This window comes from Lactuca serriola, chromosome 9, assembly GCF_051521515.1.
Source record: "Lactuca serriola cultivar US96UC23 chromosome 9, Lser_US96UC23_V15, whole genome shotgun sequence".
Taxonomy (NCBI): Eukaryota; Viridiplantae; Streptophyta; class Magnoliopsida; order Asterales; family Asteraceae; genus Lactuca; species Lactuca serriola.
The window spans coordinates 31134140-31157013 of NC_136416.1; the positions used below are offsets into that span (position 1 = coordinate 31134140).

General features: G+C 39.0%; 1 protein-coding gene across 1 annotated transcript; it reads right to left on the minus strand.

The window, feature by feature from the left end:
- Nucleotides 1-478: 478 nt before the first annotated feature.
- Nucleotides 479-2605, minus strand: LOC145073664 (non-specific lipid transfer protein GPI-anchored 2-like). Its single transcript, XM_079020184.1, has 3 exons — nucleotides 1977-2605; nucleotides 1042-1101; nucleotides 479-759 (listed from the first exon to the last, which is right to left on the minus strand). The coding sequence occupies exons 1-3, from the start codon at nucleotides 2368-2370 to the stop codon at nucleotides 614-616; spliced, it is 600 nt and encodes a 199-aa protein (XP_078876310.1). The 5' UTR covers nucleotides 2371-2605; the 3' UTR covers nucleotides 479-613.
- Between the last annotated feature and the right edge of the window lie 20269 nt (nucleotides 2606-22874).

The following is a 22874-nucleotide window of genomic DNA, read 5'->3' on the forward strand; positions in this document are numbered from 1 at the left end:
TTTTTAATGATATTTGAATAAATATGAACCGCCACTAAATCTATTAATTTATATAATAGCATATAAATATGTCATTAAAACATAATAAAACATAATGCAGTGTTAGGAAAAAAAAAAATATGTTAATAAAACTATTTGCCAATAAATATCATTTTATTTGAAATGTGGGTAATCATAATTCGGATTTCCTTTAAATAAGCAACCACCTACACATACGGATACCACATGGATCATGGGGCATTGCTTATTATTTTTGCCAAAATACCTGTTATTTTGTTTGTTTGTTTATCTTTTTTTTTTACTTCTCGATTAACAAGTGGTCATTTTTGTTAATATCATTGACAAAAATATGATTTTTGGTATGTAGTTGGGATAAGAATTGCATTTTGGTGGTATTATTTTTTATTCTTTATTCTTTTGATGTAGCGGTTGAAGTTGGCCTGACATAATAATCCCTAGCTACAGGCTACAAATAAAATATATAAAACTCATTACATATTATTAAGTAAATTCGAGCACGAAATGTGTGAATTAATGTTACATACATATACGATATAATAGAATAGGAAAAATGTGGACAATGAGTTGCATATCGTAAAGTAAAAGAATTAAATTAAAAGTAGTATGCTATGAAGATAGCAGCCGCTAAACAAATTAGTGTCGAAAGATCGTGAATTGCAGAGCTTGAAGCTCCATTGCTGCCACCGTTTCCAGATGCAGTTGGGCTCAACCCTTCTTCTCCAGCTGGCCCTGGACCACCTGTTTAATTCATAATCATTAACCCCATGCACATAAAAATAAATTAGCCAGCGTTTATGTATATTATAATTGTCTATATATAGTGACACATATCAACTTTTTTTGTTTTCATGTGATGATCAGTAATTGAAAACCCGGCCCAATGCAAACGAGGGTTAATATGCTTTCATGTGGTTTATGGTATTATAAAAGGAAACATAATGTTGTTTATAAAACTAAATCATAAATTCATAATGATGGTGTTATCTGAATTTAGATGTAAATATTCTTGAAACCAGTTACCTGCTGTTGATCCAGGTGCTTCACTTGCTGAGCTAGGTGTGGGAGCTGATACTGGAGAAGCTGTGAAATATCAAAGAAAAAGAGAAAACGTACGTACATTAAGAGATTTGAACCCATGATTTATGAGTGTGACAAAAAAACCATATATAAGACCCTATTATTTGAATTCTTAAAGGATATGAATAAATGATTTATGAAGTTTGGAGTTATTCAGTGTATCCGTAAATGCTAGACAAGATAAATCAGCAACTTTAATGTATTTCGGTGAATCAGTTAATGTGAAAGAGAAAGAAAGTTAATGGTATTGTGAATTCAAAAGTGATATGAATTAAATAATGAATGATATATGTAGTTTGGCCTATCTCCTTAATTTTTGTCCTTTTTATACATGTTATACATAATTAATGTAATAACTATGCTTAACTATGACTAAGGGGGTGTTTGGATAGTAAAAAAAAGAGATGCTTATTGCTTATTCCCACAATAAGTTAATTTGAGTGTTTGGATTAAATCAAACTTATTAGGCTAAATAAGCTAATTTTAATAAGCATTCCTTCTCATGCTTATTGCTTATTGCTTATTCCCACCACAAATAAGCTATAAACAATAAGCTAAAAATCTAATCCAAACACACCTTAAATGTAGCAATCAAATATTTTTAAAGAAGAAAGCGATTTAGAAGATCATCAAAAGCTTCAGCACATTTTTTCTAAATCTTGTGATATGACCAATTAGATATAAGATTAGTCAACTCGAGTATGGAAAGACGAAAGACTAACATTCCAGTTGTCAACTCTAGTTTGCTAAAATAGAGTACTTAATTACGTTTTCAACATTGATTTCGAAACTGATAAACTAATTAATTAGTAGCGTATTGACTTTTTTTAAATAAAAAGAAGCAAACAAATTAATGGTAGAGAGATAATATTTATAACCTGAAGGACATGCGTTAATCGAAGGAACATCTAATTTACAAGCATCAGGAAGCATGAGAGCCCGATTGATATCTATTCCATAATCTTTAGCAGTACTTCCACCGACCAGTTGACACAAGCATATAGGGTTGCTTTCTAGCAACCCTGCAACCTCCGGACAACATGCTTTGTCGGGAGTAGTCAGATTACTTCCAATTTGAACAAAACTCAAACAATCTGAAACGTTAAACAATGCTGTCATGCAATCAGGTCCTGGTGCCATCGCCATTGGTGCACCGGGCAACATCATCGGAGCTCCGGCTGGTGACTGTGCTTTGAAACATGGAAGCCCGGCGAAAATCAGTCCCACCAACATGGCAACGGCCATAATGATGGTGTTTGATTTGATCACCATGGCCGGAAAACGGTGGTGGTAGTGTCGTGGAAGTAAGATTGGAGATAAGGGTGGTGGTGATGGTGGATGAGAAGTTAATGTGTGAAAGAGTAAAGAAATGGTATTGAAGTGTTGATGTATATAGAGTGGTGATGGTAGTTAGATAGCATTGAGTGAGAAAGGTGGATAGATATGGCCTAATTTCAGCCTGTCCATATTAAATTCCACTTTCATCTCCAACCTACCTATGCTTCTTTTTTTGGTTTTTATTTTCAAAAACATTTATCATAGTAGACTTCAACCTTTATTAGGCAGTTGTCAGCTTCAAAAAAGCTTGCATTTTCTATTTCGATATTTTTAACAAAGATAAATGGCTGTTTGATAAACTCTATGAATGAAACTTATAGTCAATGGTCACTTTGGATCGGTTTAATTTGTATTCAAAGCATTTGATACAGTTTCTGAACGACCTCTGAAAGAATAAAAAATGTTTTGACCTCTAAACAAAAATAATAAAATAAAAAACAAAACATTAGAGCTCTTAAGAAACCCTACTACATACTATTTAACCATTACAATGTTGGAATCAACACTAAATTATTCGGTTTTATAAAGAATCACGAATAAAATATCAATCCGTATGTAATCTTATGTTCAATATTCGTATGCATTACACATTATATCTGGTCCCATAGGCATCGGATAATAGGCCATTGCAAAAGTCGGTGATTTTTTTCGAGACCAAGTAAACGGTTGAAAGTATCCAAAAGGCATATAGCTTTTATGTCAACTCGTTTAGAAAAAGCAACTTGTTTTTGGTGCAACGCTCTACACCAATATGTGGCCATCAATAGTGGAATTTCATTTGTGAATCCCATTATGTCAAACTTTTTTTTAAATATTCTCGCTTTCTCACGTAGATACATACTCATATATATATATATATATATATATATATATATATATATATATATATATATATATATATATATATATATATATATATATATATATATATATATATATATATATATATTTTCAGGTTCATTTGAGACCATTCTAATTTTGTGAGACTGTGAAACCAAATCTAAAAATAATTTTAAATACAAAATAAATAGAAAAATCAAAAAAAAAAATTTAAATATTATTTTCGGAACTTGAATTAACTAAAATAAATAAATAAAAATTTCGTTTTTTTTTTTTTTTGAAAAATACGTGAAATATTCTAAATAGAATATTACACTGACATTCTAAAAAATAATTTTAAAATGCAAAATAAATGGAAAAATCTAAAAATTCTTTTTTTAAATATTATTTTCGGAACATGAATTAACTAAAAAAAATAAAAATAAAAATTCTATTTTTTTTTTAAAATACGTGAAATATTCTAAATAGAATATTACACTGTACATATTCTAAAAATAATTTTAAAATGCAAAATAAATGGAAAAATCAAAAAAAAAATTTAATATTATTTTCGGAACATGAATTAACTAAAAAAAATTAGAAAAACAAATAAATAAAATAAATAAAATAAAAAAATGTGTCTCATGGTCTCACAAAATTAAGTCGTCTCACATGAACCTACCATATATATATATATATATATATATATATATATATATATATATATATATATATATATATATATATTATGTCTAACTTGTACATAATCATAATATTCTTGTTTTTTTTCTAGTTAATTATTCCTAATTTTTATGATTTGCAACAATAAAAATTATAATTCATACTTAAGAAGTTAAAGTTGATTTCACTATCGATGTATTAATCAACATAAAGTTATAATGTATACTACACATCAAAAAGCTTACGAACAAACTTGAATACGATGTCATTTTGATTAGGATTTTCTATTCTTGATCTAATCTTACAATCACCATCTTACAAAATGTAAAATAGTCTTTGTTAAAATCTTGATTTCATGATATTGATAACCTTACATTAAACCATATGCTCGGTACAATATTCCAAAAAAGTTAATTTCATATTGATAATTCTAGACTGAAAAATAGAAGTACATTGTTCTCTCTATTGTCTATTTAATGCGCCTTCATCAAATAATCTGACAAGCAAGTGAGCAACTATTGCACAACTCAATAACTTCAATTCCTTGTCACATGTAAAGCCATGTGCCCATGTCATTGGACATAACCGGAGTCTAACGATTAGACATGACTAATCGGGTTTCAACTTATCATATCTCTATATATTAATTAATAAATTATAATACATATGTTGATAAATAAACAGAAAAAAAAAATCATCTGCTTAGATATAAATATTAGATCCTTTAAGAAAATAACTAACACAACATGACTAACAGATAGATATATATATATACTTTTCCGAATACAATTTGAACGATTTACGTTTGAGATTTATACGATCTTGTCGTTATTCAAAATTTGATATGTTAGAAAATTATCAGAAAGATCGAGGATCACTCACAACCAACGACACAAGATAATATTTTTCTTTCCCACTTTCAAGTAGACGGTGCATTGTAAAAAAATTTATTTTAAATCAATTTTTGTTTATGTAATTTAGCATTATATAAACTAAAATTAAAATTGAATTTTCATTTATATTGGGATCAACTTTTCATTCATTTTTACCAACATAAAGTCATTACCGACTGATTTTACCAAAGAATTTTGTAGTTTGTTATGAAATACAACAATTAAAGGTATACGGATCCAATTCCGGTGAGGTTACCTAAATAAACCGAGTCAAAATTCACTTGTCTGGTCTCCTCCTATGTATATGGGACCCATCTCTTACCGGTACGTCGTTCTGGAAACTTCTAAAATATTTTCAGACTTCGTATATGCATTCGACATACTAGGTTAGTGTATGATTTCTTATTACAATTTTGAGAAGGAATTACTATACTTTTGGTCTGGAATTAATTTTTATAACAACTGTGGAACGTTTTCTATTAGAAGGTTAGGATATGCTTTTTTTTTCAGATTTTCGTTGTTAAAATCTTCAGTAGGCCTCATGGCAACATGTGCATAATGTAAACTACCTTACGTAACACGGTAAACTTTATTTGGAACATTACCTTAATTTGATGAACTCATTTTCAGATTAATAGAATATTACGAATTCCTGGTTGTAATCAAAGAAATGACGGAAACAAGGGATATATTTGAGTATTTGTGAAAAATCCTGGAAACAAGGATTATATTCTTGTAAGATCCTCATCTCAGTCTAGAATTTTTGCCCCTTTTTTTTGGTAAAAGTTTGATAATTTAGTTATAAATAAATAAATAAAAATAATAAAACAAACTAACTTATAATAACAACTAATTAGAATTAAGGATTACAAAAAGGTATTTAGACTTTATATGGAATTAAAGACTAAAGCGTGATTAATTATGACTTGATCAATGGATCTGTAGTTAAAAAAAAAGTATTATAAGGATGGGATCGCTAGTAGAAAAAACATTTAATGGTGTGATGAGTTTTTTTTTTTTTTTTGAGCAGTGGTGGTCCAAAAACACATTATAAAAACACCCAAAAATTATTTTTGCATCAAACTACCAATGGCGGAGCTTCAATATTTCATTTGCGGGCTGAAAATATATTTGTATAAACATTGGTGAACAGGAGGGCAAAGTCAAAATTTTATATTTTTGGGCTAAATATGTAAAAAGTTAAAGCATAGGGCCTATTTATGCCAAAAAAATCAGGGGGGGGGGGGGGGGGGGGGGGGCTGTGCCGCAATTAAAGACATTAAAAACGCATTTATTGGTGCATTAGTTCAAAACTGCACTATTAAACACCATTAAACAAGGAACTGAACTATTTAATTTTTCATTTCCCCCTAAAAATTTTGTTCTAGTTTTTCATTTCCCTTCCAAATCTTCCTTCTTCATTCCAACACTTGCAAATCATATATGTTGTGAAAGGAAGCATTGTTGTTTGTTTGTCCGATGGTGTACTTCTGTCTTTGTGATTCTCTCATCATTCCCTCTTGTTTTAAAACTTACCCGCCAAATGTTAATATTTTACTCCTTTAGTATAGTCATTTCCATTATGTGACCACTTCTTTTATTCTTCATTTTTTTTATTCAAAGTGGTGGTGATGGTTTTCAAGTAAATATGTCGATGGTTTTTGATAGTTAACAAAGGTTGTAATGGCTTTTTGTGGTTGTAACAGGTGGATGTCCTGGTGGTGTAGGTGGCTGAAAAGGGTGGTGTGACTAGGCAGTTTTCCAACAGGTGGTGAAGATGGTGGTTGGTGGTTGTTTAGGTGGCAGGTGGGTATTCGATAAGGTAGAGATCTAGAGGGTCTCGGTGGTGCTAAGGAAAGACTTCACTTGTTCAAAGTGGACCTACTTTAAGAGGGTTCCTTTGATGTTGCCATTAATTGTTTTGATGGAGTCTTCCATACAACTTCTCATCTTTTTCACTTTAGTAGTAGCTACGCAGGTTTTGTTTGGTTACATGAGCTTAGCCTAAATGTCACTTTTAAAGCTTTAGCTGATACCCAAATACTTCACTCTTTTTGCTGAAAGAATTAGTCGAACTTGCATTGAAGGGAACACTTAATGTTCTTGGTCCATGTTCAAAAACTTCATCAGTTAAAATGGTGGTTGTTACTTCCTCCTTAGTTGCAGTTGCTTTTAAAGCAAGACCTAAACCTCCTAAAATGGTAGTTTATGAGACATGGTTTTTTGATCCATAGTTTTGAAAAGATGATGACGTTTAATGGTACGGTTCTTACTTAATGGTGCGGTTTTGGCTATCTTTTGAAGCAGTTTTGAAATCAGACCATTAAATATAGTTGTTTTTTGATGTGATATTTGTTGGTTCGGTTCAATACTCGCAATAAAAATCAATTTAATCGCACCATTAAATGCTTTTTGTACTATTGGATTTGGTTGAAATTTTACAATGCTCATAAAGTAACTAGGACAAGTAGTGCCTTAAATGAAAGAATAAGTGAGGAGATGGAGTAAAATTGCCAAATAGAGGAAACTTTTGAAATAACACCCTCATTTCTCTCCCGAGAGAAAATGAGGTTTAGAAGAGACTGAGATGCTCTCATGGTGATTAGAAGCATAGAAGGTGCATTTGAGGTATGAATTCGAGGATTATTGAAGGTAAAAGCTTGGATCATCACTTAGAAACAATTTAGGTATAATCCCATTTCTAAGCTTGAAGATCGAGGGTTTAGATATTATATCCAAATCTAAAGTTTCTTGTAAGCAGAATGATCTAATAAGGTTTCTAATGTAATGTCTGGCTTCCAACTCTCAAACTCCATGCAAATCTCTAATATCATGGTTTGTTAAGAAGTGTGGACCCGCAGTATGTTCAACAGCAAGGGCGAGACGCTACCTTCAGCAGGGATGCGCAGGATATGTCACGTACGTGATGGATACCCGGGAGGCGGGTAAGGCGACAGTGAGCGAGGTTCCGGTGGTGCGAGATTTCGCAGATGTTTTCCCAGAGCTTCCTGGGATACCTCCGGAGCGACAGGTGGAGTTTAGGATTGACCTCGTTCCTGGTGCGGCTCCGATAGCCAAGGCACCGTATCGGTTGGCTCCTCCTGAGATGCAGGAGTTGTCTACACAGCTGCATGAGCTGTTAGACAAGGGATTCATTCGACCGAGTAGTTCACCCTGGGGAGCCCTGATTTTGTTCGTGAAGAAGAAGGACGGGTCGCATCGGATGTGTATAGATTACCGGGAGCTGAACAAGGTAACGGTGAAGAACCGTTACCCACTCCCGAGGATTGATGACCTCTTTGACCAGCTTCAGGGAGCATCTTGGTTCTCCAAGATTGATTTGCGTTCGGGTTATCATCAGATGAGGGTCAGGGAGGAAGATACGCAGAAGACCGCGTTTCGGACGCGCTATGGCCACTATGAGTTTGTGGTGATGCCGTTTGGGCTCACCAATGCTCCTGCCGCGTTCATGGACCTCATAAACCGCGTATACAGACCGATGTTGGATCGGTCTGTGATAGTCTTTATCGATGACATCTTGGTTTATTCCAAGACTCAGGAGGAGCATGAGGAGCATCTGAGAGAGGTGTTGGAGACCCTTAGGAAGGAGAGCTTGTATGCCAAGTTCTCCAAGTGTGAGTTTTGGTTGCGCGAGGTGCAATTTCTCGGACACCTCGTTAACCAGAACGGGATTCTGGTCGATCCGGCCAAGGTCGAGGCCGTGATGAGATGGGAGGTTCCGAAGTCTCCATCTGAGATTCGGAGTTTCCTGGGACTAGCAGGCTACTATCGGAGATTTGTTCAGGATTTCTCCAAGATAGTCGTACCCCTAACGCGGCTGACGAAGAAAGTCGTGGCCTTTCGATGGGGACCCGAGCAGCAGGCTGCATTTGAGACACTGAGACAGAGACTGTGCGAGGCGCCGATCTTAGCCCTGCCAGAGGGCGTAGAGGATTTTGTGGTATACTGCAACGCGTCCATTTCTGGGGAGGGCGCGGTACTGATGCAGAGGGGGCATGTCATTGCCTACGCTTTGAGGCAGCTCAAGCCTCACGAGGCAAACTACCTGACGCATGATTTGGAGTTGGGGGCGGTGGTTTTTGCCCTCAAGATTTGGCGGCATTACCTCTACGGGGTTCGATGTACCATCTACACGGACCACAAGAGTTTGAGGTACCTCATGGATCAGCCGAATCTGAACATGAGGCAGCATCGGTGGTTGGACGTGGTGAAGGATTATGATTGTGAGATCCTTTACCACCCGGGGAAGGCCAACGTGGTGGCCGATGTGCTTAGCCGCAAGGCGGCGCCAATCAGGGATATGTGCATGAGGATGACCGTAGTGACTCCCTTGTTGGAGCAGATTCGGGAGGCCCAACAGGAGGCTATCAAGGAGGAACATCGGAAGAGTGAGCGTGTGGTGGGTCAGGTTTCCTCCTTTAATTATGATAGCCGAGGACTATTGATACTACACCGTAGGGTGTGGGTGCCGTATCATGGAGGCGTGTGCCAGATTTTGATGGAGGAGGCGCACAAGTCCCGATTCTCTATTCATCCCGGGGCGACGAAGATGTATAGGGATCTTCGTCTAGATTATTGGTGGCCCTGCATGAAGCGGGATGTGGCATGGTACGTTGAGCGCTGCTTGACCTGCAGGAAGGACAAGGCCGAACATCAGAGACCACATGGCAAGATGCAGCCGTTGGACATTCCACTGTGGAAATGGGAAGATATCACGATGGATTTTATCACGAAGCTTCCCAGGACCGAGCGTGGAGTGGATTCGATTTGGGTCATCGTGGACCGATTGACCAAGAGCGCTCACTTCATCCCGATTCAGGAGAGAATATCGGCCGAGAAATTGGTTGACATCTATATCAGGGAGATTGTGGCGTGGCACGGGGTACCAGTATCGGTTATCTCAGACAGGGATGTGTGTTTTACTTCCAGGTTTTGGAAGAGATTTCATGACGAGTTAGGTACTCGTTGCATTTTAGCACCGCTTTTCACCCGCAGACGGATGGTCAGAGCGAGCGGACTATCCAGACTTTGGAAGATATGTTGCGGGCATGCGTGTTGGATTTCGGTGGTAGCTGGGATACCTATCTTCCTTTGGCCGAGTTCTCATACAACAACGGCTACTACGCGAGTATTGACCGTCCCTCATTTGAGATGTTGTACGGTCGGAGGTACAGGACCCCGATATGCTGGGGTGAAGTAGGCCAGAGAGTCCTGGGGAGCACTGAAGTGGTGCTCAAGACGACCGAGAGGATCCAGCAGGTTCGGAGCAGGCTTCAGACTGCTCAGAGTCGGCAGAAAAGTTACGCCGACAAGCGTCGATCCGACCTGGAGTTCCAAGTTGGGGATATGGTTCTCCTGAAGGTGTCGCCTTGGAAGGGCGTCATTCGATTCAGGAAGTGGGGCAAGTTGGGCCCGAGGTTTATTGCGCCGTTCAGGGTTGTAGCCCGGGTGGGCAAGGTGGCGTATAGGCTGGATCTGCCAGTCGAGCTCACCCAAATCCACAGCACTTTCCATGTTTCTCAGCTGTGGAAGTGCCTAGTGGACAACTCAGCAGTAGTGCCGTTAGAGGATATTCAGGTTGATGACAGCCTGAATTACATTGAGCGCCCAGTCGCAATCCTCGACAGGAAGTCGAAGGATTTAAGGAACAAGAGGGTGGAGCTAGTGGAGGTGCAATGGCAGCACCGCAAGGGTTCGGAATGGACTTGGGAGCCGGTTGATGAGATGATGGAGCATTACCCCGAGCTGTTTCAGGATCGAGCAGCAGACTTCGAGGACGAAGTCTAAAATAAGTGGGGGAGATTTGTAGCACTTGGTTCCTAGTACGTAAATCTTATTTGAGTATTTCTCTTCTTTTAGCCTTGGACTCGGCGAGTCATAGGTCCGACTCGCCGAGTAGATACGGGACTCGGGACACGTTTAAGTTGGTGACTCGGTGAGTCCATATTCCGGACTCGACGAGTCACCGTTGTTGGATGAAACCCTAAGTTTCAGGGGTTTGCACCCTATTTAAACTCTCTTTCCGCCCCAATCTCGCCCCCATTTACCCTCAGAGCCCTATATCTCTCTCTAGCCTTGTTTCCTTGTGAGTTTGAAGTGTTTTTGTGGTTTTCTTGAAGTTTTTGAGGAGAAAGAAGAGTGAATCAAGAAGAGGAGAAGGAGGCCAGCATCTCTGTGTCATTCCAACGTTTCCCCTGAGGTATAGCTCATTTCCCCTCTGTTTTTAAGCTTATTGTCCCTTATAGCTCCATTAAAGTCCTCTTTGATCCATTTCCAAGATTGTGTATGTTTGAGGGTTTGTAATAAGCTGATTGACCTTTAGATCTAGGCATGGTTGAGCTCCAGGAGCTCAGATCTACAGTCTTTTTGGAACCATATTGCATGAAAGCCCTAGATCTACCCCTTTTGGTGCATTTTGGACCTTAAAACCCTCATGGTCGTCTATTTACACTTAAAGTTGGAAACTTTACGTGATAACCAGGCCCTAGGAGCCCAGATCTATGTATGGCATGAGCTGGATTCAAGCAGAATCGGCCATATAGTAATTGCATGGTAACGACTCGGCGAGTCGTTCATCTGACTCGGCGAGTCGGTTCGTAAGTCTCCGAGTTTGTCCCCTTTTTGTAGTGTCGAGTGAGCAGTGAGCCACGGGGTGTGACTCAGTGAGTCGGAAGCTGAACTCATCTATGGAGGAACTTGGCGAGTCAATGCTCTGACTCGGCGAGTTCAAGGCAATCTCCTTAGATCAAGAACGGACTCGGCGAGCTGTTCATACAACTCGGCGAGTCGCAGCATAAGTGTTCATCAGATGAAGATGAACTCGACGAGTTGTTCATACAACTCGGTGAGCAGGATGAAGGACTTGAATATCAGTTTAGAAGGAGAACTCGTCGAGTCATCGCCTAACTCGACGAGTAGAAACGGGATTCAGGACAATCGTTTGAGTAGGGACTCGGCGAGTTGGAGAGCCAACTCGGCGAGTCGGGTCAACTGAAAGTTGACTCTGACTTTGACTTAGGGCATGATCAGGGGTAAAATGGTCATTTTACCCAAAGGGCAGTTAGCAGTGTTTGATTAAGTATGTTGTGGGAATTTCAGCCGGAGGATTTCCGGAGCAGCAGTAGCAGCAGTAGACAGTCAGTTCCCGATCAGATCAGCAGCTACTTTGAGGTGAGTTACCTTCCAGTAGCGGTAGGTCTACGGCCACAATGTTGGCCCACCAATAGGAGTTGTATGTAGATGATTGTCTCTGTGATATTCATCTAGGGATTACTACTACCTGTGTTGTGTTTATGTGCTAGTATGATATGACACTATGTGCTAGTGACAGTAGGGGGAGATAGTCCCCGAGATATCCGGTCGGTAGGGCCGAAGGGGTAGTCATACCCAGCCATGTTAGATAGATACTGATATTGCGATACATGTTATGTAGTAGTAGTAGTAGAGGGGAGAAATAGTTCCCCAGTATCCGGTCGAGAGGACCGAAGGGGAGGCCAGCACCCAAATATGCTAGGCAGTATCCGGTCGAGAGGACCGAAGGGGAGGCCAGCACCCAGATATGCTAGGCAGTATCCGGTCGAGAGGACCGAAGGGGAGGCCAGCACCCAGATATGCTAGGCAGTATCCGGTCGAGAGGACCAAAGGGGAGGCCAACACCCACATATGCTAGGCAATGTCCGGTCGAGAGGGCCGAAGGGGTAGGTCGGGCACCCAGATATGCCTGACAATATGTGTATGTTATGTGATTATATGGTATGTGGTACAGTGGGGGAACTCACTAAGCTTCGCGCTTACGGTATTCAGTTTTGGTTTCAGGTACCTCCTCAGCTAGGGGAAAGGAGCTGGCGCGGTAGCAGCATGTCACACACACACACTCTTGTTTCCGCAGTTACGAGTTTATTCTGGGATTGATACTCTGATATTTGATTGATCGAATGTTGTGGTTTTCAATTTGGTTTTCGATGTGAAATGGTTTAATCAAACAATTTTTTATAACGAAATTTTTGGACGTGAAAATTGGTCCGTTACAGTAGTAATCGAAAAGCAAATTCGTATATATAAAGAACATCCAAATTTGATTTCGTTGGAAGAAGTTATAATTTTTCTAAGATTCAGCGCAACAATGTGCGCACAGAAATCGAATTTTAGAACAACAAATTGTGAGGAGAAATAATCTAAATGCGAGTTGAAGAACTTGTCAATCAGAGTTCATCGATATAAAGAAAATCAAGAACGGAGTCTGTATGTAGGAGTTATGCTTTCTGCAACGATCTCTAATAATCTAAGTCTATCAAAAATATAAATTTGTGATAGATTAAGAATTAGCTATTGGGATCTGAAGTAAATTTGTAGATCTCGTTGAGCACTTTCTGGAAATATAAAAAAAATGTTGAAAACGGAGCCCGTATAAAGAAGTTACGCGTTTTGAAAATCTACAAAATTGTATGTGTGATGACGTGGCACCACGAGAGAGCGCCACGTGGCCATGTAGGGAAGCCCATTTCCTCCATGAGATTTTGACACGTGGCACCATTGGCATGTGACATTTGGCAAGCTTCTAGAAGCGCCGATGTAGACGAAACCAAAAGTGACACGTGGCAGAAGAAGTATGGTGCCAACACCCATATAGTGTGTGGCACACTTCACTTTTCTTGGCTATAAATAGAGTTCTTCGTATATGCACCATTCCCCACACCCTTACGTATCTTTTTTGTAATGCCCCAACTCTCAGGTATTAATTTTCAGCTTTACTCTTTCATATTGAAAGTATACTCGACGAGTTGGAGGCCCTGACTCGTCGAGTAGGAACCCATTTGGACCGCAAACTTAAGTGACCAACTCGCCGAGTTGGAGGACACGACTCGACGAGTTGGAGCTGGAGGATAAAACCCTAATTTATGGGGTTTTGCACCCTATTTAAAGGGTCATTAGCCTCCCATATAGACCCTTGTGAGTCAAGAAACCCTAAATCGCCGTTTTCTCTCTATACTTGTGTGTTTTAAGAATTGGAAGGTGGATCTTAGTGAGAGTAACTTGAAGATCAAGAAATTTGAGGCTAGGAATGTGTGTGGATCTGAAGTCTACTCCAGTTTAGCATCATTTGAAGGTATCCAGTCGTTACCTTGATCTTCTTCTAGCTAGATCCTTCTATATTTGAGTTTTGGGGGCCATTTTGGCATATTGGTGCTTCATTTCGAGTGATGAACCAAGATCTGAAGTAGCAACTTTAGATCTAGGCTCATCTTGGCCCTTACAATCATAAAGTCTCGGTCTTTAGCATGCTAGTGTAATTCCCTTGCCTAGAATCTCTTCTTTAGCTTGATTTAAGTCATTAGCACCTTGCATGTACGTAAATTTTGCAACTTTACGTAATAAGTATGCCTTAGGAGATTAGATCTACGTTATGGAGCTTTGGAATGGCTTAAAAAGCATCTGAATGGAGAAAAGACTTGTAACCCCCGTAGATCCGGGCTAGTCAATTTAGAGATAATAGGGGTCGAAAACAACTTTTCGACAAAATATTATTTAGAGTAAATAATCTTAACCAAGTTGTAGTACATGTTACAAGGGTTCCGTTACATATAAAGAACGTCGAAATCCGAGTTATAACGAAGAAGTTATGACCCGTCGAAGTTTCGCGACGGAACCGGGAAGCGTAGATAGTGAATTTACGATGGAGCGATATTCAGCCTTAGAGATCTAAACGAAAGTCGTAGCATTCGTTAAACCAAGAGTGTCCATAAAAAGAATGCCCAAATCTAACTCCGTCTGAGGAAGTTATGATTTTTCGAAGTTTCAGCTTAGCAATGTACAGCCCGAGATCCGAATATTAGAACAAGTGGTTTTTAGCCGACACAACCTAAACGAGAATCGAAGATCTCGTTAAAAGTGGCATAAAGATAAACAGATGGATGAAAACAGACGTTGGATGAAGGAGTTATGGATTTTTAACGGACCAATCTTGTCCCAGCCTGTTAAAAATATAAAATTTGAAATAAAGTCAAAATTAGCCGACGGAGTCTAAACGAAAGTTGTAGAGTACATTCCCTCCTATGCGTGGATATAAAGAACGTCGAAAAGGGAGTTCGTATGCAAAACTTATGACTTTTAGAATTTAAGAGTGCAATTTGCGAAGCTAATGATGACGTGACATGATCCTAGCCTTCCCTTGCTCCCCACGGTCTCGCATACGATGAACGACGCGTCACCCTCGCAATACGCCCTGCATTCCCTCGGTTCTTATCCGATCCGAAGTGTAAGACAGCTGGACGCAGCTGGCAACCTCATCCGAAGCTACGCCCAGCGTAGCTCCTCCGAACACGCTGCGTACCACCGAAGCTTCACCCCTATAAATAACATTTGAATTGTTCCGAAAATCTCACACCTTTCTCTCATCTTTACTTCACTACTTTCTCTCTCTAAGGGTTTTAACCCTCCCTAAACCCTAAGGAACCTCCCTAGCACCCGAAAGAAGCCCCGAGACTCCCAGAGTCCCGAGAAAAAAGGTCTTTCGGTTCGGAAACGCTACTCCGAGCAAAGCCCTGTTTTCTTTAAAACCCTCTGTAAGTGAGCTACGCCTACGCAATTTTTAATATAGCTTCTAATTAATTATAGTAACATTATTAGGACCTTAAAATAATTAATTAGGCTATTATTATTAGGAATTATATAGAGTGTTTTTAATGTTTATATATAATAATAATAGCTATACTATTAATTAGTCACGGTTAACGTTAGACTAAACCCTAGTAGTATTGATACTAGGTTTGGTCGAGGGAAAATTATTTTGAGATAACGAAGCGTTGTTCAAGTACAGAGTCATCACCTTATCAGGTGAGTGCATAGTCCCTTTTATCAAATTGATTTTAATACAAGTATTGATTGAAGTATTAATTATGTGTTTATGTGCGAGTTAATTGATGTTGCCTGAAATACGTGTTAAAGAACATACCTGATTATATACGATGATTTAGGATAAAGAGTAAACATAAATTAATTATGAGGAATATTGGGTAGTATTTTCTTATGAGTACAAGTGAGTTATACTCAGATAATAGAACTTTAGTATATGCCATTGATCTGGGAGCATGGATTAGACACAGTCATTGTCCCTAGTCCGAGAGTATGGATTAGACATAGTTAACTGTCACTAATCCGGGAGTATGGACTAAGACATATTCAGTTGTCTTTAGTCCGAGAGTATGGATTAAGACATAGTCAGTCGTCCTCAGTCCGAGAGTATGGATAGGACATAGTTATTCGTCGTTAATCCGAGAGTATGGATTTACACATAGACACTTGTCCCTAATCTGAGAGTATGGAATGGGCGCAATTATTAATCCGAGAGCATGAATTAGACCCAAGAGTATGGGTTAAGTAAGAGGTAAAATTTAAGGTCCGAGAGTATGGATAGTCTCATTGTAAGGATTAACGAGGTGGGGTATGAGTTGCTTATATATATATATATATATAGAAATTGTATATTTTGTGAGTTCAAAATTATATATATGATATAACATTGTGGGATTGAAATCCCTATGTACTCACCAGGTTTCCCAACCTGACCCACTCCAGCTTATTTGTATCACAGGTGTATATATGAAGTTACATTACACTGAGGGATTAAGGAGATATAAATCACTAGTGATAATGAATGTAAGTTCTATTTATGCTTATGTTTCTATATTGACGATGACATCCCAAATGTTTTTAAATGAATAAAAATACATTTCTTTGGAAATGCTTTGATAATGTAATTATCATGTTTTTCTAGGAACAAATTCTGCAACGTTTTTCTTAAAAGAGATACTCCGATTTTTATAAAGCATAAACAAAAATCGGTCTTTTCTGGCTGTGAAAATGGGGATGTCATAGTTGTTATCAGAGCATTAGTTTAAGTGAATTAGGAATTTGTAGGATATCTAGACTTAAACTTAGAATGCTAAGCGATGATTGTGAGGTGTGAGCACTAGCTTCTTTTAGGAATTGTCCCTAAAATGCTTTTATGTGCTAAATGCTTTGTGCCTGATATGTTGATATTTGTTCGGATCTAAGGTTTATTGCCGACCGGATCTGGAAACCTTATGTGTTTAGGATTCTAAACGTACGACTACGATATTAGAACTAACATGTAAACGTTTCGAAGGGATAAGGATGATTTAAACGTCTATCCTAAGTAAAGATCTAAATCCACCCTATTCGGTGTAAAGATCAAAATGGCAAGAACCCGTAGTGGAGTCGGAAATGCAAATGGGAACAGGAACCAACCTCCAATGATTTAGCAAATACCCGTTATGGTAGCCACTCCAGAGCCAATCACCATGGCCGGAGTGCAAGCGATGATTTAGACGATGTTGGATCGTCAAATGGAGGAAACCAGACGTTTGCTTCAACAAAATCGAGAGGAATTTACGATGCCAGTTGAACAGCCTGAATTGAACGATGGGCAGTCAGAAGGAGGGAACTACAGTGGGACCGTTGGTCAAGCCAACCCACCAATAGTTCGACAAAACAACCAGGAATGGATGATGGAGTCGAGAGGAATGGATGCAAGTACAAGGATTTTCTGACTTGCAAGCCATCGACTTTCACTGGAAAGGAAGATCCGATTGGGGTCATGGATTGGATCTCGAAGATGGAGTTAGCTTTCATAACGTGTGGTTGCAGAGGTAAACTACAAAGCACATTTGCAGTGTGCCAGTTCAGAGGAGGCGCGCTTCATTGGTGGAACACTCTGGGGAAGACTCTAAGCCCCAATGAGCCCCTGCAACTGGCGTGGGCAGAGTTTTTGGTGCAATTCAAATGCAAGTACTGTTCAACCCAAAACCTGCTCGAGCTGGAGAATCAATTCCTAACCTTGAAGAAAGGAAGCATGTCGATTGATGAATACACCAACAGCTTCACAGAGAAGATGGAGTTTGCCTTGCGTCTTGTCCCAGATGAGCTAACAAAAATCGAGAAGTACGCGAAGGGACTCCCATGGGAGTATGCGGTGCCAGTACGTCAGGCACCTACTCTGAAGGCAGCTATCTGGGCTGCCAAGTCTGTTGAAGATATGATCAAGGGAAGAGCCACCAGCAAGATGGAGGTTGGCGAGAAGAGAAAGTTTGAAGGATCCTCAAGGTCCGACGAGAAGAGAAAATTCTTGAAATCTGGTTCAAAGAAGTTCGAAGAAGGAACACAATGGTGTGACAAGTGTAGAAAGAAGCACATTGGGAGATGCTCTAAAGAGATGACCTACTTTAAATGCGGGAAGACTGGTCATTACGCCAACGAATGCACAACCAAGAGAGAAGTCTGCTTTAAGTGTGGTGAAGAGGGACACTTCAAGCAAGACTGCCCAAGGAAAGAAGAAGCTACAAAGTCGAATATGCCACCAAAACCAAAGGCGAGAGCGTTTCAAATGATCCTTGATGAAGCAGATGACAATGCAAGGATTCAGGAGTGAAGGCTTTACATCCAAAGATCGAGTTATGAAGTAGTCGTGTAGATAGTACCACGTGGTGAAGCCTATTAGAGGCATAGTATAGGTTGAACCTGAACACCTATGTAATCGTTTCAAGGAATAATATAAAACTTTCATTTTGTTATCTGGTGTGTTAAGTTCTTATGTGATTTTCTTGTATGGTGAATTGGAAAACTACGAGACAATAATTGGGACAAGTATGAGTAGGTGTGAATGGTAGTAGAGGCTTATACTACCGGAAGCACAAGACTCACGCTTGGATCAGGGAAAGGTACAAGGTTACCAAGAAGCTAGTAATTAATACCATTTTTTTCAAGTATGTCGTTACCTTCGTGTCGGTAATGACTTTGTAGATGATTGTTATTCCGACCCTAGCGCTCATATCAAATTGAGTCCGACTACGATAAGTATGTTAAATAATTCAGAGAACCAAGTCCGATGTAGCATCCTACTTAAGCTAAAAGCTTGAAGTGAAAGACAATTAAAGCAATCAGTAGAGGTATCGCAATAATTGCTTGTAGCTAGAAAGGCTACCTTTTAAGATGAAATTAGAACATGAACGAAAGTATAGTCTGTTCTAGAAGACTCTAAGAGACATGAGTCTAAGCGTTGCAACATACGATGATAGGTCATTAGAATATGACACATCGTTCCATTGTAGTAATAAAAGAACTTATCTTAAGTTCGTATCCAGTGAGGATTGAGATTGTGACTTGAAGGTCATAATTTGAAGTCTAACGTGAGATTGGGAGCAAGTGCAAGATCGAGCACCGCCTGCAGTCAAGAAGTCTTAAAGTTAGATACTCATTTAAAGAAACATGAAACTTACGGTTATTACTTAGGATGAAGGGATAGCGTATGGAGTCATCATGTGAGCCCTGTTTCTTTGATGATTTCGGGATGTAATCATCCTAAGGGGGGGGATAATTGTAACGCCCGTAGATCCAGGCTAGTCAATTAAGAGATAATAGGGGTCAAAAATGACTTTTTGACAAAAGATTATTCAGAGTAAATAATCTTAACCAAGTTTTAGTACATGTTACAAGGGTTCCATACATATAAAGAACACCGAAATCCGAGTTATAACGAAGAAGTTATGACCCCTTGAATTTTCGTGACGGAACCGGCACGGCACCGGTAAGCGTAGATAGTGAATTTACGATGGAGCAATATTTAGCCTTTGCGATCTAAACGAAAGTCATAGAATTCGTTAAACCGAGAGCGTCCATAAAAAGAACGCCTAAATTTGACTTCGTATGAGGAAGTTATGATTTTTCGAAGTTTCAGCTTAGCAATGTACAACCTGAAATCCGAATATTAGATCGAGTGGTTTTTAGCCGACACAACCTAAACGAGAATCAAATATCTCGTTAAAGTTAGCGTAACGATAAAAAGATGGACGAAAACGGACGTCGGATGAAGGAGTTATGGATTTTTAACAGACCAATCCAGTCCCGGCCTGTTAAAAATATAAAATTTGAAATAAAGTCAAAATTAGCCAACGGAGTCTGAACGAAAGTTGTAGAGTACTTTCCCGCCTACGCGTAGATATAAAGAACGTCAAAAACAGAGTTCGTATGTGAAAGTTATGATTTTTAGAAGTTAAGAGTGCAATTTGTGAAGCTGATGATGACGTGGCATGATCCAAGCCTTCCCTTGCTCCCCACGGTCTCGCATCCGATGAACGACACGTCACCCTCGAAGTACGCCCTGCGTACAAGATCCGGAACTCCCCGCATTCCCTCGGTTCTTATCCGGTCCGAAGTGCAAGACAACTGGACGCAGCTGGCAGCCTCATCCGAAGCTACGCCCAGCGTAGCTCCTCCGAACGCGCCGCGTACCACCGAAGCTTCGCCCCTATAAATAACATGCGAATTGTTCCGAAAATCTGTAACACCCGGATTTCAATTTAGAGGCAATAAGGGCCGAAAATGACTTTTCGACAAAAGATTATTTAGAATAAATAATCTTAACCAAGTTGTAGAATATGTCACAAGGTTTCCGTACATATAAAGAACGCCGAAATCCGAGTTATAACGAAGAAGTTATGGTCCGTCGAAGTTTTACGGCAAAACCGGCACGACACCGGGAAGCGTAAATAGAAAATTTATGATGGAGCAACTTTTAGCCTTAGCAATCTAAACGAAAGTTGTATTATATGTTATACCGAGGACATACAAAAAAAGAACGCCCAAATCTGACTTCGTATGAGGAAGTTATGATTTTTCTAAGATTCGGCTTAGCAGTGCATGGCCCGAAACTCGAATTTTAGTTCGAGCGGTTTTTGGCTTACGCGACCTAAATGAGAGTTGTAGATCTCATTAATAGGAACTCAACGGTAAAAATATAGACGAAAACGGAGTCCGTATGAAGGAGTTACGAATTCTTCGTGGTCAATTAACAGTCTAAACGCCTCCTACTGTTAAATTTGAGATCGGTCGAGAATTAGCCGACGGAGTCTAAATGAAAGTTGTAGATCTTGATTTTACCTATGTGTTGAAAAAAATAACGTCGAAAACGGAGAACGTATGCGAGAGTTATGATTTTTCTAAGTTTGAAGGCTGATACGCGATAGGTGGTGACAAGGCACCACCAGCATTGGACACGTGGCACCACCTTAATAGAGGTGTCGAGCATTCACTTCTCTTCACACCTCTCCAACATTCTTTCTCTCTCTATACTCTCTCTCTCTAGCCCCCCCTTAAGCCCCTAAAGTCTAGGGTAAACCCCCTAGCACCCGAAGGAAGCCCCGAGGCTCCCGGAGCGCCTGACGGCTCCAACGAGAAGAGCCTCCGGCTCAGAAACGCTGCTCCAGCGAAGCCCGGTTTTCGAGAAAACCCGCTGTATGTGATCTATGTCTACCCTATCTTTAGTATAGCTTATGTTTTAATATAGTAACGTTATTAGGAACTTATAATAAGTATTTGGGCTATTATTATGAGTTATATTGAGTGTTATTTAACGCTTATATAATAATAATAATAGTTAGACTATTAATTTGTCGCGGTTATCGTTAGACTAAACCCTAGTGGTATTGGTATTAGGTTTTATCCAAGGAAAATTGTTTCACGAGTATCGAAGCAATGTCCGAGTGCTGAGTCACCACCTTTCAAGTGAGTGCATAGTTACTTTCATCTTACACATAGATATGAAGTATTTTATATAAACTACGTGCTATGTGTGCATATTATCTGAATACTTGTTGTCTATGCTAGATGAACGTTTTATACATGTTTTAAATGATTTAAACTGTATACATATTTTATATATACGAATATGTTGGGTATGACATGGGTAGATGAATGATGAGAGATAAAAGATGATGTGAGTAAACATAGGCAGCTACAGACTTGGTGCCTAATAAATAACCTCGGCAGCTATGGACTTAGTGCCTATTGGACAAACATTGGTAGCTATAGATTTAGTACCTGTTAGGAACTAGTAGCTATGGACTTAGTACCTATTAGTTAAACACTGGTAGCTATGGACTTAGTACCTGTTAGGAATTGGTAGCTATGGACTTAATACCTATTAGATAAACATTGGTAGCTATGGATTTAGTACCCGATGAATAAACTATAGCAGCTATGGAATTAGTGCTTACGAACGAGCATTGGCAGCTATGGATTTAGTGTCAGTCCTATAACCCTGGAAGTAAGGGACTTCGGAATAAACGAATGTAGGATAGATGACTCTTAGGATAAATACTTAAGAGTAAAGAAGATAATGGGGATGGGTAATTGGGTTGATTGTTTGATTGTTTAAACATAATAATTATATTATTGTGGGTTGAAAACCCTATGTACTCACCAGATTTCCCAACCTGACCCACTCAGTTTATTTATATCACAAGTGTCGATATGAAGTGACATTACACTGAGAGATTAAAGAGATGTAGATCACTAGTGTAAATAAATGTAAGTTCCATTTACGCTTATGTTCCTGTATTGACAAGGACATCACAAACGTTTTACAATGAATAAAATACGTTTTTCAAAAATGTTTTGACAACGTATTTATCGTATTTTTCTGGGAACAAATTCCGCAACATTTTTATGAAAAGAAGTACTCTGATTTTTATAAAGCATAAACAAAAATCAGTCTTTTCTGGCCATGAAAATGGAGATGTCACAGTTGGTATCAGAGCATTAGTTTAAGCAAACTAGGAATATGGATTTATTTCTAGACTTTAGCTTAGAAAGCTAAGCGATGATTGTGAGGTGTGAGCACTAGCTTATTTTAGGAATTATGCCTAAAATGCTTTTATGTGCTAAATGCTTTATGCCTTATATGCTGTTATTTATTCGGATCTATGGTCTGTTGCCGACCGGATCTGGAAACCTTATGTGTTTAGGATTCTAAACGTACGAATACGATATTAGAACTAGCATGTAAATGTTTCGGAGTGATAAGGATGATTTAAACGTCAATCCTAAGTAAAGGTCTAGATTCACCTTATTCGGTGTATAGATCAAGATGGAAAGGGCCCCTAGCGGAAACGTGGATGCAAATGAGAATAGGAACCAACCCCCAGTGGTTCAGCAAATACCTGTTGTAGA

Bases quoted from the DNA above. Each gene is read 5' to 3' on its own strand.
- LOC145073664 (XM_079020184.1), bottom strand. From the start codon at position 2,370: ATGGTGATCAAATCAAACACCATCATTATGGCCGTTGCCATGTTGGTG. The intron at 1,102-1,976 runs GTTATAAATATT...GATATTTCACAG, and splicing joins GATTAACGCATGTCCTTCAG to CTTCTCCAGTATCAGCTCCC. The intron at 760-1,041 runs GTAACTGGTTTC...TGAATTAAACAG, and splicing joins AGCACCTGGATCAACAGCAG to GTGGTCCAGGGCCAGCTGGA.